At 58.3% G+C, this 18795-nt stretch overlaps 1 protein-coding gene across 1 annotated transcript in view; it reads right to left on the bottom strand.

Annotated features, from left to right (window-relative positions):
• Positions 1 to 3710: 3710 nt before the first annotated feature.
• The window catches only part of ARHGAP35 (Rho GTPase activating protein 35), a 57100-nt gene continuing 42015 nt past the window's right edge, over positions 3711 to 18795 (bottom strand). Inside the window, exons 3-6 of the mRNA XM_004597039.3 lie at positions 9492 to 9569; positions 8856 to 8987; positions 5701 to 5806; positions 3711 to 5428 (exon numbers count right to left, since the gene is read on the bottom strand). Coding sequence (XP_004597096.2) covers positions 5071 to 5428; positions 5701 to 5806; positions 8856 to 8987; positions 9492 to 9569 — 674 coding nt within the window. The 3' untranslated portion in view covers positions 3711 to 5070. The remainder of the gene's footprint in view (positions 5429 to 5700; positions 5807 to 8855; positions 8988 to 9491; positions 9570 to 18795) is intronic.

The raw sequence follows: 18795 nt of genomic DNA, 5'->3' as shown, positions 1-18795 counted from the left end.
GGCAGAAGTCAGAGAAGGAAGACCCTGGGGAGGTGGCTGGCTCAGGTGTGCAGGGGTGGGAGGTAGGAGCAGGTGGGGTCAGGTGTGGAACCCCAGGGGATACACAGAACCCTTGGGTCTGTTCCCCATGCCCCTGGATCCTCCCTGGGGCATGGCTGCAAGGTCATACCTCCTGGCTGGGGTAAGCCAGTCTTCTGTAAAATGGTGACAGTGAGCTAAGTTGGTGGATGCAAACGGACTAAAACTGAGGTCCTCTGATTGGTGGATTTTAGATTATTGGTGTTTCCGGAAGCCCCTTCAGGTCTCTCCTGTAAGTTTTCTAGAACTTAACTTTGGGAAGCCCTTCTTGCTCCCCCTCTCCACTTGACTGCTGCAAAACTGGCCCAGGCTCCCCATTCCCCTCCCTGATGTCCTGGGGCTGACGGGTCCCGGCAGGCGAAAGGCTTGAACTCACGCCGCCCCCGGCTAGGTTTGTCAGCACCTGCTGCTGCATGCAGGGCTGCGGCGCTCTGCTGACCCCTGGTGGCCGCCGGGAAGAGTGCGGCCCCTGGCTTGGCAGAGTTGGGGGGCTCACCCTGGGGTCATTAAGTAAATGCCCCCTGCCCCGTGTCTCCGTCCTGGCTTCAGGCTTGAGCATGCTCATACAATGCTGGACCTGGCTCAGCACCTTTTAAAGAGTGATGTTTTACCTCTCATGGAGTTAGAAACCGTACTTGGTTTAACCTAAAAAAAAATCCATGTACCGATTTAGCTAAAGCTGGGCCAGGCTGCAGCCAGGTGTCAAGATACTGCATCCAGGGGCCAGTGCTGTAGCTTAGTTAAGCTTCCACCTGTAGTGCCAGTATCCCTTACGGATGCTGGTTCAAGCCCCAGCTACTCTACTTCTGACCCAGCTTCCTGCTAATGTGCCTGAGAAAGCAGTGAAGGAAGGCTCAAGTGCTTGGGCCCCTGCACCCACCTGGGAGACGTGGAAGAAGCTCCTGGATTCAGATCAGCCCAGTCCTGAATGTTGTGGCCATTTGGGGCGTGCATCTGTAGGGTGGGAGCCCTAGGGAAGAGCAGCCTCTGGGTGGGAGGGGGAGCACCCCCCAGAGGTCTCTGGTTTGTGGGGAACCAGGTTGGGGGAGGGGTTGGCTTGGAGGGGCCAGGAGGCAGGTGTTGGAGCAGAGAGCATGGAGGAGAGCTTGGTTTATCCATGGGGCATTGTCAAGGGTGAGGCCCACAAAAGCTCTGCAAACGGACCCACCCTCCCTGCAGGAACCCCCTCCCCAGCTCTGCACCAAGTGATGCTGGCTAAGGCACCCGAGACAGGAATGGTGAGAGCTCAAGGCAGAAGCACACTGAGTTCCAGCTGCGTATCAGCTTTGAAAAATAAGCAACAAGTTAGGCCCCAGCACTGCGGGCAGTGGGCAAAGCTTCTGCCTGCAATGCTGGCATCCCACATGGGTGCCAGTTCGTAGCCCAGCTGTTCTACTTCCGGTCCAGTTCCCTACTTAATGCACCTGGGAAGGCAGCAGGTAAACAGCCTAAGGACTTGGTCCCTGCACCCACGTGGGGGATCTGCGTGGTTCTGGAAGCACGCAGGAATGGGCAGTTTTCAGAGGATGAGGATGCAGTGCAGTGGGGGCCTTTGTCTGCCTGGCCAAGACTTCACAGGCCAACAGGCACCTGAGGGGCGTGGCTTCTCCAGGACCAGCCGGGCACAGGTGCCTTGAAACTGCAGCAGCCCCTGCTCCCAGTACAGGCTCAGGTGCTACGAGGGGCAGCAGGCAGCCAGGGTGCAGGGCAGCTGGACTTCAGCTGCGATACCCAGGTCATGGCTCAAGGTACTGCTTGGGAGTAGACACCAGGAGCCCAGAAGCCCAAGGAGTAAGGAGGGCATGGGGACCGGCAGTGCCTCAACAAATGGGGTCTTCCTTGGGGGCTGGTGTTGACGAGGCTTCGCCGAGGGGCTGTCTTGGGCAGTTGGCAGATGGCCCGTCCCGGCACGGGGCTGCATGTACTACACCCCTTGGCTCCAAGGCGCGGGTCCTCCACCAGCAAGGCCAAGTGTGGCTTTCAGTCTTGCTTCTGAACATTGGTGTGGCACCTGCCCTCGTACTCAGCCTCCTTCCCCCTGCCCACCACCTTGCCGGGCACCCCTAGCACCGCTGACAAGGTGGCTTTAGCTGGAAGCTGGGGGGCCTGGTCCCTGGGGCTTGCGGGAAGTGCTGTGATAGGAAAGCTTGGGGGCAGAGGGGTTAGAAATGTGGAGTTGTGGGAGACAAGCTGGAGGGAGGCAAGGGGATGGCCCCGGGGCCCCGGGACTGGGGGCCCCTTCAGCTCGCTCAGCTTTGCTTTTTTTACAAGATCGATTTATTAACTATGATACATATCACATAAGGCCTTTTCAGGATTTTTTTTTACACCATTCCCATTGAGACAAGTACAATACTCCGTAGCAAATACATGATTTTAAAAAACAAAACCAAACAAAAACACCTCTGTTCGAGATGCTTCAGCCGCATGAGGCTGACCATGCACTAACGGGCCTCGGGAGCCGACACGGAGCCACGTTCCTACACCGACTAGAGGCCGCCCTGGCAGGCGCCCGCAGGGGCCAGGGCTGCCTTCCTACACACAGCAGCTCCACTTCTGCGGCACGACAGAACTGTGGGCACACGGCCAGACGACGACACATCTCAATACCATTCATAAGTTTTTTTTCTCAGGAAACTCAAAATATCTGTTAATTCAACATATATAAAGATCATTTGACATGTGAAAATACAAGTACCAGAAAAATAAGCTGGCAGCAGCGCTGTTCCAAATTTTCCAACACATTTTATTCCCATACAATGCTGAGACATTTGTTTCCTTTAAAATGTACACAGGGAACATGACTTTTTTAATGCAAACAATAACTTACGCCCTGTCTTGACCGCATGGGAATGGAGCGGGGTGACACAGGCAGCGGCGGGGCGCCTCAAGGGGCACCACAGGTGTGCACCAGCAACTTGGCAAGCTGCCCCGTGTGGGCTCCGTCCTGCACAGACCATGGGCTCTGGGTGTCTCCACGCCACAAGCCCATTGGCAAAGCCCTGCTGAATCCCCTCCTGAAAAGCAGGTGCGGAGCTGGCCACTGCCCTCAGGCGCACACTTCTCACTGGATGGGGCAGCCTGTGACCAATAGGCTGGCAACCAAGGGGGTGCTGGTCTCAAGGGATTTGTTTTGGTCCCTCCTGGCAGGGCGCTGCACCTGTGTCAAGCTCAGTGCTCCTCACTGGGACAAACCAGAAACCTGCCCCTGCGCCTCCTATTTCAAGCAGGACGGATGCAGGGGCTCCCAGAGTTGTGGGGCCCATCTCCCTGTTGGAAACAGCCAGTGATGGGAGAACCACCTGCCTGGGATTCCCAGCCAGGTCACAAGCCTGCACCCCTGGGCTTGCCTCTGCCACCATCAGATGTCCCAGGGCTGCTGTCAGTCTCAGACCCTTGCCATTGGGCTGCACAATCCCACAGTATGTGGCATCCCCATGCCCCCCAGGTGCGCCCCCTTCCACCATTGCCAACTTAGAACTGCGGGTCTCCCCACCTCAGGCTAGAGCAGCACAGGGGCTGCAGAGCTTGCAGATGCAACAGAAACGAGGCCCGTCCACCCTCACCCCTGGCCATGCTGCAGCTGATGAGGGGTGATGTGGCCAGCCAGGGCTGGTAGGAGGTGCTGGGAAGTTGTGCAGGGTGAGGGTGGGAAGCGCAGCTGTCCCCTCTCCCCTGCTGCTCCTCACTCTCCGCGTCTCCCTCGCTTCCCGGAAAGGCTGACCAGGCAGGCAGAACAAGAGGCATTTGCTGGCCGCCCAGCGGCTGGGCCTTGTGGACCATGGGATCTGGAGGCCCGCCTACCAACCTCAGCCTGCAGCAGCCCCCGAGGAGGCAAGAGAGAGCCCCACCCAACACCTCCCCGGCCCAGGATGCACTGGGACATCATGTTCCGAGGGGTGACAGTGTGGCCAAGCACCGTGTTTTGGGGAGACAGCCAGCTTGCACAAAGGGGCTCAGGGAGCTGGGGGTCGTCCACAGGGCCGGCCCAGCCGGAGCAAACCACAGATGCAGAGTCTTAAAGTGCAACGAGACTGAAGCTGTGGCGGGGCGCTCGCTACCCCTCCCAGGGTACCTTAGTGTGGGCAGCAGGCCATCCAAGCGGTGGCACTGGGGACAGAGGTGGGCTTGCTGGCCCTAGGACCATGAAAGGTGTCCCCATGCACCCTCAGGTGGCCTCCAGGGCCTGGATCAAAGGAACCCACTTGATCACCCCATTGGACCCCTTCGGCTGTCTGCATCCTGTGTGCATGCGCACAGTCCATGTAGTGTTTCCATAACCATGTAGTGTGTTGGGAGGCTGGCACCCAGCACCCAGGCTGCTCTGCCTGTCCCACTCATGCCCCTACACCACCTTCTATGGGAGGGAGCTTTGGTGACAGGGTACCCCGTAGTGCTGTCAGACAGCCCCCCTCCACCTGTTGGCCTCCCAGCACAAGTGGAGAGGCCAGTGGTGTACAGTTGGTTCCTTTTTTTCTCTTTTAGTCACTGGAGGGCTTCTGTTTTGCTTCCAGTTTCCGTGGTTGCCCAGGAATGTCTCCAGAAGGAAGCCTGTGACAGGGAGCTGCACCCTGGTCCAGCTGTGCCCCGCTGCTCTTGTCCGCTGGGTGGGGCTGCCAGCCTGTACCTTGAGGGGTCCCCGGGGCCCTTCCTGTGGGGGCAGCGAGCACAGGGAAGGACGGGAAGTGCCCCAGCCCCTTGGGGCAGGGGCTCCACAGGCCCAGGGTCAGGGGGCACCCCCTGCAAAGCGCAGGCACCTGGGCTGCCCCTTCGCTGCTCCTCACAGGGCTCCACTCAGCACCCAGACTTGGGTACTGGGCTTGGTGCCCGACAGCCCAGCTCTGGGGACTGCTGCTCCCACTGAGGTCTTGCGGAGCTGGGGAGGAGGACAAGGGCCCTTGGCCCTGCCCCAGGGGACTTGGTCTTGTTCAAGGCCGGATGCCCACCCCGGCACAGAGAAGCCCGCTGCTCCAGCACCCTGGCCCGGGGGGCTCAGAGCGTGTGTTCAGCCTGGAGCTGGGATGGGAGCAGGGGCTGCAGAGGGGACTGGGGGGTAGGCGGGGGCGACTGGGGGGGTGACGGTGGACTGGCAATGGGTGTGGAGGTGAGAAAGGGGCCGGTGGGCGCCGTGGCGGCGGGCGAGCCGGGCAGTGCCCCGGGCGGCTCGCTGATGGGCCGATTGTAGAAGAAGAAGGGGCACTGCTGGATGAAGAGCTCCATGATGGTCTGGTAGGTGCGCGTGGCCGTGAGCGCGTCCATGGTGCTGAAGTCCGGCCGCATCAGTGTGGGCCAGAAGCAGATGGACAGGTTCTCGCTGGTCATGAGGTTCACCTTGTTGTTGTGGCTCACCCTGCGGGTGACAACAGCCCCAGTCAGAGCCCCACGCCCGGGGCTGACTTGCTTGGGCTGTGGCTGGAGAAGCTCCCCCGTGCCCTCCCTGACAGTGGGGACATGGCCACATGGTGCAGAGGCCCTTGTGAGGTCTGGTACTGCCGGGCCTGCCTCCCCAGGTGAGTGCACAGTCAGGTGGGAGCCCGCCAGCCTCGCTCAGCCCGCCCTGCGTCTCTGACCCCAGCTGCCAATTCCTCGGAGGAGGAATCAGCCAGAAAGCAAGAGACCTACTTGTTCAGGTGAGAGATGACGTATTTGAAGACTTCATGGTTTTCCTTTGGAAATTTCTTTAACACCTCCTTAAGGGCGTGTAACTTCTGCTCCCGGTCGTTGATTTCTGAGGAGAAAGACTTTCATTAGTTAAGTCTGTGGGGCTTCTGGGTTCCAAGCTGGCACTGGGCAGTGGGGAGCCGGAGATGGACTGCTGGTGGCTGGTATAGGTGGGCAGCCCTAGAAACACACTGGGCCCTCCCTGCTCTCTCCTCAAAGTCAATGCCCAAGGCTGGCGCACCTGGTGGTGGCATGGGCCCAGGGGCCAGGCCAACCTCTGCATCCCCAGGCCCTGCTGAAGGGCGGCACTGTGTACCCAGTGCTTCCTGGCCCCCAGATGGAGCCATGCAGACATGCCGCCATAAAGAACCCATTCTTCACTCATCCGGTTGCCCCTGGAGATAGGCATCGTGATGCAGAAAGCTGCCCACTTCCTGGCCAGCTCAGTGGCCCACACATAGCCCACGGGGAGCCCCCTGGAGTCCTGGCCCTGTCCTCACTGCCACCCAGCCCAGGCTGTGCCCATCGGAGCTCCTGAGGTTCCAGTAGAAGGGAGATCAGAGGGAATGTCTACTCCTCCTCAGGTCCAGCGCAGGCAGGGACAGTCGCCTTGCTGATGAGCCATCTGGGGTGCCAAGAGACATGACATCCTGGCTTCCTGGCCCAAGAGGGCCTGGCTGGCCTGGTCAGTGGCCAGCGCATGCCTCCCTGGGCACAGCCATCTCTGGGAGCCAACAGCAGGTGGTCACGGCAGCAGCCTGAGGATTGCCCACTGGTGTGTGGCACATGTGGGGAGCCTGGGGCCGTAGCCTCAAGGGACGCGGGCTCCAGCCCAGCCCCCAGGTGGGCATGGGCACAGATCTGAGTACAACCCGGGCAGCTGCATGACCCGGTACTGGAGGGAGCCCAGGCGGGGCTGAGGGAGCCGGTGGCAGAGACCCAGCTCAGAAGTGCTCCTGGCAGGTGCATGAGGATGAAGTCGGGAGAGTGGGTTTGAGTCTTACTTGCCTCGTAAAACATGGCTGAAAAAACCGAGCGCTACTCATTAAGAACAGTTACAAAGTTTGTTTGGAGGTCAGTGATGTGGTACAACACACTGCTGCCTATGATGCCAGTGTCCCACACCGGGGTATCAGTTCGAGTTCTGGCAGCTCTGCTTCCTTCCAGCTCCCTGCCAATGCACCTGGGAAGGCAGGGGACCCCTGGTACTCCTGTGGGAGACCAACTAGGTGTGACAGCAACACTGTACTGGGGGCGTATGGGGTGGACACCTGGCACAGAAAGTCCACAGGGGCATTTTGGGGCTAACTGAACCAAGACAAAATCTGGACACAGACCAGGCAATTTAGAACAACTGAGACCCTAAGAATTTTGGGAAAAGAGGGCCAGTGGCTCCTGGAAACCTGAGGAGGAACCTTCTCGCCCTCTGCCAGCACACACAGCCCAGGGCTTGGGGGGCTGGGGCTAGGCGGGCTCTCACCATGGACCTGGGGGGCGGAACTCCCACAGGGCCCCTGACTACCTGCACACCTGAACCCCAAGCACAGGAGGGGTCTGGCCTGGACAATTCAGGCTGTTCTCCTGAGACATAACCTTGGAACAACCTGCCCCATATTTCCTGCCCTACCCCTGCCATCTGTCTTGGTGTACACAGGGCCTGGCACAGACGTGGGTACAGGAAACACCCCCAAACAGCCCCCTAGACAGATGTGAGGATTGCCCCAGGAGAGTGAGAGCCCACCATCATGCAGCTAGGTCTGTCCCATGCTGATCTTGGCACTCAGTTGCCTAGGGACTGCAGTCTGAGCTGTGTCCTCTGCCAAATGACCACAGGTCCCTCTGAGCCCTGAGGGCAGCTGCTGGCCTCCACGGCACTCAGCAATGCTGACTCCTGTGAATCCCAGGCCCGAAGATAGTGACGGGGCGGTCCTGGCTGGGGCCGTTACTCTGGGGCATGACCCTGTTTGTTCCACAATGTCCTGACCACGCCTTTTGCCCCTCCTGGCATCTCTGGTCCAGCCCACTCTTCTCGGCCTGGTCTAACCCCCTCCCCCATGTTGAAGAAGCCCTAGCTGACCATGCGGGGCATGGGAAACACAGGATGGGAAGAGGAAGTGGAGCGCCTCCACCCTTTTCCAGGCTGTAGCAGCCGCGGCAAGCTGCCTCCAGGGTAGCAGCAGCTGCGGAAGCCCCTTAAGAAGGCCAGCATCTTCCCCTCTAAGTCCCCAAAGGTGCGGTGTCAGCTGCTCCAGTGCAAACAATGGGAGGTGCTCGGGTGCTAGGACATGACAGGCCTCTAGATGGCGCCAAGTCAAGTCAAACGCACGCGGGAAAGGCTGCCCGCCCGCCCACTGCTCAGAGTTCTAGAGGGAGTACCCCAGGGTGCCCTGCTGCTGGGAGAGCCTCTCCGGGTGGCAGGACTAGGCAGCAGCCCTACCTCCATCATCAGGTCACATAGCAGTGGGGCCGGTACCCCACGCTCCCACCCAGTCTGAGGTCAGGCACCATGGGTAGTGCAGGGCAGTGTGGGCAGAGAAAGGGGAAGGCGGCTTCGGGTTGTGGAAACAACCATCACAGGAAGTGCTATGCAGAGAGGCCACCACGAGGGGGGGGTTCAGGGTGCGCTGCCCCAAAGGTCACTCAGAGGGCAGCCCCAGGACTGGAGAGCCGCTGAAGCCTGCTGGAGCCTGCCTCTCCTCTTCCTCACCCCTGCTGGCAGGATCACCAGGTTGCTAAGACCCTGGACAGCCAGCAGGGCCACCGCTTCTGCCACTGCGCAGGAGCGGGTCTGTGCCCACCAGAGGTGCCAAGTTGGGTAGTAGCCTTTGGCTAACAAGTAGTGAATGCCACTCGGGTGGGGCCAGCCGAGGGACACGGGCGGGGGCACATACAGCGTCAACCTGCAGCAGCACCCAGCGATCCTGTGGCTCATGGGCTGCAGGGCAAGGTCCCCGGGCCCGTCCCCGTCCCGGGTGGGCAGAGGGAGAGCATGGCTCTGGCTGAGGGGAGCACTGGGCACAGCCACGCCGCTGCAGTGGGGTGGATGGTGCTGAAGACAGGGTTCTGGGGGGCTGCAGCTCCTGTTCCCCGCAAACCCCCTGCAGCCCAGCACTCACTGTGCGCCTCTACCAGGTCGCTCTGCATGTTGTACGGGACCAGTGGGTCTGGCAGCTCCGAGAAGAAGCTCTTCATGGCCCCGGCCACAGTGTTCACAGTGAAGTCTTTCTCTGCCAAGTCCAGGTTGTGGTCTGAAAGAAGGGTGGAGGGGTGAGGCCAGGCGGGCACCGCAGGAACATGCGGAGCTTGGAACCAGCACAGACAGGCGAGCAACTGGGATCCTGGAGCTGTCCCTCCAGCACCCCGACCCCTGCTTTCTGCGCTGGTCATCCCCCCGTAATCCCCATCAGGGACAAAGGTGCCAGCTGGCCCACTTCCGGAAGAGTGAGGACAACTAAGAGTGTGGCTGCTGGCCCGCCCTGGCCCTGATGTGCTCTTGCAGTCTGTCACTGCTGCCCCTCCTGTGCCCTGCTGCCTGCCCCCCTTCACCCCCAGGGCCCAGAACCTTTGCGCCAAGCTAATGGGGGGAGGAGGCCCTTGCAAGGCACCCGGCAGTCTCCAGGCCGCAGCTCAGCCGCCATAACGCGCTCCCCAGCTGTCCCCTCGGACTCTAGCTCCCTCACAGACCTCCCCATCCCTGTGGCCCAGCACCTCTCATGGCATTGCCAGCACCCTTGGCCACGCCTTCGCCTTACCCTGGTCGAACTGCCTCTGCAGACTCTCCATCTCTGACTTGTTGCCGCTGACCCGGTAGATCCCCTCCGTGCTCAGCCCTGCAGGAGACAGCACAGGTGTCAAGCCTTGGGGTGCAGGCTCCGGTTAGAGGCTCTGAGGGGTCCTGTGGCTGACCCAGGGGCTCAACTCCTCCCCTCCTGATCTCACTAGTAACTTCAAAAGTACTTGTTCCATGGTAAAAATTAGAATAGCACAGATACATAGGAGCTAACAGTCACCTCTGTCTCTATACATTCTGATACACACGTGACTGAGGCTGGCACTGTGCTGTAGTGGGTAGGGCCACTGTCTCAGACACCAGCGTCACATATGGGCTCTCGTTCAAATCTTGGCTGCTCCACTTCCCTTCCACCTAACGGCCTGGGAGAAGCAGCAGAGGACGGCCCAAGTGCTCGGGCCCTTGCCACCCCTGTGGAAGAGTGAGAAGAAGCTCCTGGCTTCAGCCTGGCCGAGCCCTGGTCTTTGTGCTCATCTGGGGAATGAGCCAGTAGATGAACCAGTGGGTCCTTATCTTCCCTCTCATTCTGTAACTCTGACTAAAGCTGTAACATTATCAAAATCACTTCATATGATAATTTTTTAAATTAAAAAAGAACTTTATTTGGAAGTTAAGAATTAGAGATGGGAAGACAGACACACACAGAGACAAAGGTCTCCGCCTGCTGGCTCACTTCTCGGATGGCCACAGTGACCAGCGCTTAGCCAGGCCAGAACCGAGAGCCCAGTTTCTCCTGGCCTCCCACGCAGGTGCAGGGACCCGAGGACTTGCACTGTATTCTGCTGCTTTCCCAGGTGCATCAGCAGGAGCTAGGCTGGAAATGGAGCAGCCCAGACTTGAAAAAGCAGAGCTCACTGGATGCTAACTGGCCCCCAATTGACTTGTAACATGTTTTAAAGGCCACAAAGAATACAATAATTTAAAAAGTCTTCCCTTGGCTGGTGCAGTGGTGCAGCACACCACCCCTCAGCTCGCGGTGCTGCCGTCCCACATGGATGCTGGTCCAGTGCAAAGCACCTGCCCCTTTTACCACTTTTTACAATGTCTTCTCTGTGGTTTTCTTGAAACAGCTTGAGGTAGGGACAACACCAGGCACCAGTCAATGACGTCAATAACCTGGATGAATATACAGTTAAGCCAGAGACCCACTTCCCAGGCTGCACATCCAGCTCTCGCCAGGTCTGGGGCGGGAGCTCAGCTGCGGGGGGTGCAGGGCAGTGTTTGCCGAGTCCGTTCTCCACCCCCACGAAGCAAAGCCCACTGCGCAGCACGGAGATCTCAGGGCAACAGGGCGGTGACGCCAAGGGGAAAACTGAGTGTGGGCCTCGTGGGCAAAGCAAGACTGCAGGCTGCCCCAGGGGTGTGCCCCCATGACCCACAGACACCAGCAACACTGTGGGCAGTACCCAGCTGATGGGGCCCAGAAGCTGGTGGGCTCCTGCGGGCCTGGCTCTCGGCAGTGCGGTTATTGGGGCAGCTGCCTGCCCTCAGGAGATAGAAAAGCTGTGGGTCTGGGTTCCCTGAGTCCTATGCTGGGTCAGGGAACCTCTGTAGGACATCAGAGCAGAAGCCATCATGCCTCTGGGCCTCCAAGCTGGAAACTGCACCCAGTTGTTTGCTGGAGCAGCTGAGGGTGTTGGTGTCAGGCCGGAACAGGCTCTGCATGTGAGCCCAGCCTGGAGCCGTCCCCGCGCGTGAGCCCAGCCCGGAGCCGTCCCCGCGTGTGAGCCCAGCCCGGAGCCGTCCCCCCGTATGAGCCCAGCCCAGAGCCGTCCCCGCGCGTGGGCCCAGCCCCAAGTACTCTTGTTCAGGAGATGGATGACTCCGCGGCCTCTTCTACACCGCCTGGGAGGAGCTGCCGCAGGAAGAGAATCGAGAGAGAAACGAGGCTTGGACAAGTACAAGCCTTGCCCTGAGAGCAGTGAGTGCCTGGCTGGGGTGTCCTGGAGCTGCTGGGATTAGAACTGGTGCCCAGATGGGATCCTGGTACGTTCAAGGCGAGTATTTTAACTGCTAGGCCACAGTGCCTGGCCCATGGGTGCAGGTTCCAATCCTGGCAGTTCCACTTCCCAACCAGCTCCCTGCTTGTGGCCTGGGAAAACAGTCAAGGATGGCCCAAAACCTTACGACCCTGCACCCATGTGGGAAACCCAGAAGAGCTCCTGGCTCCTGGCTTCCTATCGGCACAGCTCCAGCTGTTGCAGTCACCTGGGGAGTGAATCATCAGATGGAAGATCTTCTTCTCAGTCTCTCCTCCTCTCTCTACATGTCTGACTTTGCAATAAAAATAAATAAATCTTTAGCAAAGCAAAACAAAACAAAACATCTTGGGCCCGGCACAGTAGCGCCAGTTCTAATCCCAGCTGCTCCACTTCTCATCCAGCTCCCTGCTTGTGGCCTGGGAAAGCAGTCAAGGATAGCCCAAAGCCTTGGGACCCTGTGCTCACGTGGGAGAGCCAGAAGAAGCTCCTGACTTCTAATTGGCTCACCTCCGGCCATTGCGGCTGCTTGGGGAGTGAACCAGTAGACAGAAGATTTTTCTCTCTGTATATCTGCCTTTGCAATTTAAAAAAAAAATCAATTTTTAAAAGAAGAAACATCTAAATGCTGCCAACTGCTGGGGCTGAGTTCTCTCACAGCAAGCGGTGAGGACCCAGGCGGTTCCTGGGGAGACTGCAGCAGGAAGCTGGTGTAGCAGCGGAGCTGACTTGGGATCAGGCACTTCAATATGGGGTGTGGGCGTCCCGAGCAGGGTCTCTGCTAGCAGGGTCTCCATGCTGACTGCCTGTCCCCGAACCTCTCTTTTCATTTGCCATAAACTTCTTGAATTACTCTCATACAAATGCCAAGCGCTTAAACAGTTTGGGAACGGAGCAATCTGGACAGGTCCCTCTAACTCTGCTCTTCCCTGGCAACCCTGACCCTTGGTGCGGGGCAGCACAGCCCTCTGCACCTGGGCAGGGCCTCCAGGGGCAGGCACGTGCACACCCGAGGCAGCTCCTGAGCATCAGTAATCACCAATCCAGCATTTCCTGTCACTGCAGTGTATGTTTATTTCACAAAACTGCCTTTAAAATAACAATTCCACCACTGTTGCACACAACACCACGGCATAATTTAGGAAAGGTATCATTGGCTTGGCCAGCACAATTCACCCCAACTACTAATTAGACCTCAATTACAACATAAGCAAACCCAAGAGCAGACGGCAAACCCCACGCAGGCTGCTGGCAACATGGTGCGATGCGGGTCATGTGTGTGCCCGGGGGCCGGGTCGGGCCGTGGCCAAGGCACTGCACTCCACCACAACGCTCCTGCAGGCACTGCCCCATGGCTGCTGGCACAAGGCAGAATTCTTAGACCAATTCTGCCCTGGTCGCTCCAGGCTCCCAAGTCACCTGAGAAAGAAAGCTGACACCAAACTCAGTCACACCCCAACCCCCAGATATCTTCAAAGAATGACGTCACCAAAGTGAGGTCTCTTTCCGAGCCCCATTGGTTTCCAATGTGCTCTACGTCTAAGCTGCTCTTTGGGAACAGAACAAGCAGCAGTTCACGCTGGCCAAGGTTACCATCTTCAAACAGCTCAGTCACCTCCACATGCCAAAGCCCTGTCCCAGGGGTGCTCGGGAACAGCCAGGGGAAGACCGGAAACGACAGGCCTGCAGACACCCTTCTCCATGTAACTCTTCCTAGCTGCAGCCGGCCCTCGTTCACCAGCCTGAGCCTGAACTCTGGAAGCCCCTGGTCAGTGAGCAATCACGTGATGGGGCTGCTGTTTAGAGATCAGTATCTGGCCGGGGAAGGCAGCTAACAGCAGTAACACTGATAAACATGCTGAATGCATACCGTGTCTGGGGCATGTGATGGATGCCTGCCACGTGTTCTCACATCAGTTCTTAGATAACTCTTGAATCCCATTTTACAGACGGGAACAGGGAGCTCAAAATCACAAGGGCAGAACACCGCACAGCGGGATATGAACCCTGACGCTGAGGCCTGTGTCCCGAGGCCAACATGCAGTTGGTTTGAGTACAGCCTCAGGACCTGCGTCTCTAGCACGTGCACGAGCGGGGCTGGTGCTGCTGGGGAGGAAGGAGGACTGCCACAGGGCAGGCGCCCTGGCCCTCCAGGCTGCCTGACTCCTGGACAGCAGGTGCTCTAAGGGCAGGGCCAAGGCAGAGCACACAGACACTAGACCAGTTCCTTTAGGGATAAAATATTTCTACAAAGTACTAAAGATGCTGCTTATGTGTAAGCAAGTCTAAATAACAATAATGATACTTTTCTGAGAGGCAGACAGAGGACTCCTGTTCACTCCCCAAATGCTCTAGAACTGGGAACTCAATTCTGGTTGCCCAGGTGGGTGGCAGGGATCAAACACTGCCTGCTCTCAGTGCTGTCTCCCAGGGTGGGCACAAGCAGGAAGCTGGAACCAACAGCAGAGCCCACACCCAAGCCCGGGCACTCGGATATGCAATGCAGGTGGGCACTGCCTGTGCCCAGAGACGTCACTATGCACCTACACACGGCAGACAGACAGACAGACGCACGAGGGTCCAGTGTTCCTTCAGCGAGCATTTATCGAACACTGCATGGCAGGACATTTCCAAGCTTGGTCTCACGCAGGAGACCAAGGAGCCTGGTAGTGTGGCCTTCCGCACAGGCTAGGATCAGCCCTGGCTCTCTGGTAGGGGTACCTGGCGGAGCCTGGCTTCCCGAGATGTCCACGCAGCTCTCCCTCCTGGAGCCCCGGAAGCCCTTTCTCGCTCTGCTGCTGGCCGGAAGTCTATCTGCAGTGGCCGGCTGAGGCTTTCCTCTGCTCGCTCACCCCTGGGGCTGGTTCCTCTAAAGTTTCCTTTCTAGCAACAAACCAATACTTCCTCCAAGACAAACTCAGACTTGCTTATTTTTACTTTCTAAATTTAGATACAAAACCTCAGCACTTTGTCCTTTAAAAAAATGTAACTGGTGCTCTACAATGCTCCACGCCAGACAGGACTTAACTAAAAACAACTTCTGTAGGCTTTTCTGGAAGCTGAAAGCATTCAGTACACCAGCCCCTTCTCTTGATGTATCTGGAAGGTGCTGGGAACTCAGAGGCCAGTAAGCTCGCCTGGGCCTCAAACGCCAGCAAGTCCCAGGCCTGAGCTCTCGGCGGGCCAAGTGACTGCAGTCTCCCCCGACCGCTGCACACCTCTGCAGCCCTTGGCCACCTCCAAATGGGCTGATGGGAAGCGGGAGGACAGGAGTGACAGTCCTCACCACCGTGCCTCCAATTCCTTCTCCGTGGCGGTAAATGCATGGATAGATCTTAGCGTAGCACACAGGGAGTGGCCACTCTACTGATGAGCGAAGTGAAGGCGGGCAGGCCTGGGAGTGCTTTGCTCATCTGATCATCACAGGATGGCATCAACGAGGCGGGCCCACGGGGCAAGGTCTGCAGCTTTTCTCCCTTTTCTCTGCACCCACAGCCTCAGCACTGATGTCTGCCTGTAGGCACGCCTGTGCTGAGAGCTGAGCCATGACGCAACAGTCTGCAGACACACTGGGCCTGGGGACCAAGGGGCCTTGGTCCTCTCAAAGCCAGGTGAGCAGCATCCATCAGGACCCTGTGCAGATGCTGCGAGAGGAAGGGAAGCTCACGCAAGTGAAAGCACGCAGCACCACAAGTGCACGATGCGGCAATGACAACAGCAGAACAGCAACGATGCCAGCCAACCCTCCCCTGAGGTCTGGCTGCTGCGGGCACTGCTACAGCTTCGCTGCTGGAAGGGTCAGTGTCTCGTCCCAGGATTCTGAGGGGAACAGAGCTCCTTTTCTCATCTGCGGACAGCAAAGGCGGCCTAGAGATGCCAAGATGCACTGCCACTGCCCTGGAGCTGCTAACTGACAGCCAGGATTTTTCTCTAAATTTTACTTATTTTTTCATTTTATTTCAAGGTACAGAGACAGAGAAAAGTTCTTCCATTTGCTGGCTCAATCCCAAGATGCCAGTCAGGGCTGGGCCAGACCAAAGGACACCAGGAGGCCTTGTGGGCGGCAGGGCCTAAGGCTGCTATCTCCCAGGCAGTGTGACAGGGAGGTGAACTCGGCAGGCAGCATCTCAGGCCTCTGCTCACTGAAATCTGACTCCAGTGACAGAGCGAGGACACGCCCTGCCCGCCCAGGCTAGCTCCCTTAAACACCCCACGGAGGACACTGCATTAAGGCCTGCTTCCGCACGGTTCACAGGCAATTCCCATTCTGTTGACCCAGGCAGATGCACGTCTCAGGTTTCTCATCAGCGAGCTGTGGGGTTGCAGGGAGGGGGGCGGGGAGCCCCGTGGGAGTGGCAGTAGTGGATGGCACCCTGCCCACCCCACCAGCAAGGCTTCATGCACTGCACTGCACCTCACGCTTGCAGCCTGCGGCCTGCGGCTTCCCTGCCCTGACTCTTCTCTCTGCAATACCAGGGTCCCCTGTCGTCTCCCCGTCAGTGGCCTTCCCTGGGAATTCCAATGGATGGCTTCTGCCAAGGCCCAACCACTTTCCCCATGATGGAATGTACTCTTGTGCCACCACAGCCTTGGCACATGGAGCACAGGCCAAGCCCATTATCAGACGGCTAAGGAGGGGTGACCAAGGTCTCACACTAAGTCTGGGGCAACATGTGGCCCTGGCAGGTGGCCCATCCCCCTAAGCTGCTCCAGTCTTTACTGCTGACCACTAGGGAATGGGGCTTCTGCACTCCTCTCTGAGCCAAACACATGTCTGCGTTTTCCCTGACTTCCAAGAAAATGTCCACCCTCACGCCATAATTAAGAAACCCTGCTACCTGAGCCGACCCTGGCTGGTTCTGTGCCTACTCAGGAGGGACAGCACTGGGAGCCGCTGTCAAGGTGAGCAGGGGCAGCCTGTCCTGTCAGCATATAGCGTCCCCCGTTTGTGTGCCACGGCCCCGGGAGGGGCTGGAGAAAGGAGTCCAGCGCAACGCTGTGGGGAGCTGGGGTGCAGCACCACACTTAGGGCGCCCCTGGCTGCACAAAGAGGACGACAGAGCAACTGCTGGCCAGCATGCAGGGCCCACGCCACACGGACACCACCACGTCCCCTCACAGGCTGGGTGCCACTGGTTGCTCCTGCACAGGTACAACTAAGGACAGAGGCTAACTTCCTGCAGTGAGCACAGCCAGGGGCCGTCCATGGCAGGCTCAGGCCCTTACGGTCCTGGCCTCCCTCTCCCCTGAGAAAGAACTCTCACTGTTAGAATACCACAAACGTTGGGCAGCAAAGCAGTTCTCTGACCTAATGCTTAGTACAAAACACACGTGACAGAATGTGGCCCTGGGGATTTTGTCACCATGCTCAAGCCCGCCTCCTGCGCCTGCCCACCTCACTTGTACCCGATGGCCCTGCGGGGTCTCGAAGTGCACACCCCATCCTGCCTTGGGGCTGCCCCCTTTGCGGCAGTCGTGACGGCTGGGCCAGGCACGGCCACAGCGCCATTTCCACCGCCGACAGGGCCGGGTCTGGCCCAGGTGATCTGATCCCAGAACTGAGTTTCAGCAGCACACACTCCTCCTGGACTCTGCGTGGCTCTGGGCTGATTGTGGGATCATGTGCTGAATGTCAGTGCCCCTGGAGACGCCAAGTCTAAGCAAACAGAGGGTGGGCTGCACCTCAGATTCCTTTCGCGAAGGTGTCCAGAGCGAAGCACACACTTTCACAGCTGCAGGAAATGAAGCGGGCTCCAGGAGTCGCTTTCCAGCTGCCTGGTGGCCTGTGCTCCTGCCTCGCTTGTTGTGGGTATCGAGGTGCCCTTTCCCCACAAAGCCTCTGCCTCTCTTCCCTGGTGAACTCACTAGTCTATGACTGCCAGCCATTGGTAGCCAGTGAGTCTCAGAGCGGACCCTCTCCCTGAAGCTGGCCCAAGTTCTGCTGCTGGGCTCACTGGTCCCCTCTCCCAGCACTGTCTTCCTGCACTCATCAACGCAGCAGACTTCACTGGTGAGCGGGCTGGGAGACACTCGTGCACCTGCCAGGGCAGGGCTGGGGGAGGAGGCAGATGCTGGGAACCCGGATGCTCAACTCCAGCATCCTGCTGAACAGCCACTAAGCCACTGGCAAACTGCTGCATTTGACAAATGGGAGTGACAGAGCCCAGAGCTGTGGTGAGGTCAGAAATTCCTGTCCAGCAGCATGCAGCACTGAGCTCAGCTGGGCTCAGCACCTGCCAGCGCCCTCAGGCTTTCAGGACCTCTTCCTTCTCACACCTCTCAGAGTGCAGCAGCAGGAGTCAAAGTGTAAACTGCACCAGCAAGGCACTCCACACACCAAAGGGAGTGTGTCCGTGTGTGCACAGTGGTATCAGCGGGACAGACAATATAGACAGAATGCAAGAGCAAGGACTACAGGGTCTCTCCAGGCATGCAGTCTGACGGCCTAGGCACGCTGCTGGGAGGCGGCAGGCTGCTGCCCCTCTGGAGCGTCCCGCCGGTCCAGCTGGGGCCAGCAGTCTCCTCCCCTGAGCTGGCTCAGGGCAAGGAAAGCCTGTGGGAACTGTGTCGAAGACTTGGGCTGCCACCCAGACTATTTCTGTTTTGGATGGAAGGCAGGGCCACTGACAAGCCCTACTTCTCTGGCTGCGGGGCTCCGGGGCGGTCTGCCAGTGCACGGGGCTGGAGGAAATCCGCTTGCCATGCCGAGTCACAAGCTAAATGAACTCTGCTGATCTGGAACAGGCAAGGGCTGGCGAGCTAACTGCCGGCCTTCGTGGCAATGGGGAATTTCTGGAATGTAAGTGGCTTGTGCTCAATCTCCAAGAAGAAACATGGGGGGCCGTAAATAAAACAGGGGAAGCTTTAAAAGACTATGTGTCTGTGAGAAAGCAACTTGTTAATAAACCTAAAATTAAAGGAGGAGAGAGGGATTAAGTAACACAAAACCCTCATGAAAATCACAGTGAATCAAAGCCACAGACCTTAAAGTTCAGCACTTCATCACAAATCCAAAGCAACACAATATGGCACCGTCGTCCCTAAGGCCTGCCAGGCATCCATGCCTGCACCTGCTGCTCCCTGGTCTCAAGGGCAGGCAGCAGGATCTGGACTGAAGCCAGCTGCTTTGTTGTGAAGAAACTACTGTCCCCTGGGCTTTCTGCAGGGGCGAGGCGCGACAGCTAGAAGCTCTTGCCTTGCCCCTCCTCTTTCCTGGCAGTTTGTGATCAGTGTGGCCGGCAACATGGGGATTTTTTGCAGGATATGTCTTTCCCAAGTGGGAAAGAA

This window comes from Ochotona princeps, chromosome 16 (assembly GCF_030435755.1).
Source record: "Ochotona princeps isolate mOchPri1 chromosome 16, mOchPri1.hap1, whole genome shotgun sequence".
Lineage (NCBI taxonomy): Eukaryota > Metazoa > Chordata > Mammalia > Lagomorpha > Ochotonidae > Ochotona > Ochotona princeps.
This window is presented reverse-complemented; position numbering and strand designations above follow the sequence as displayed.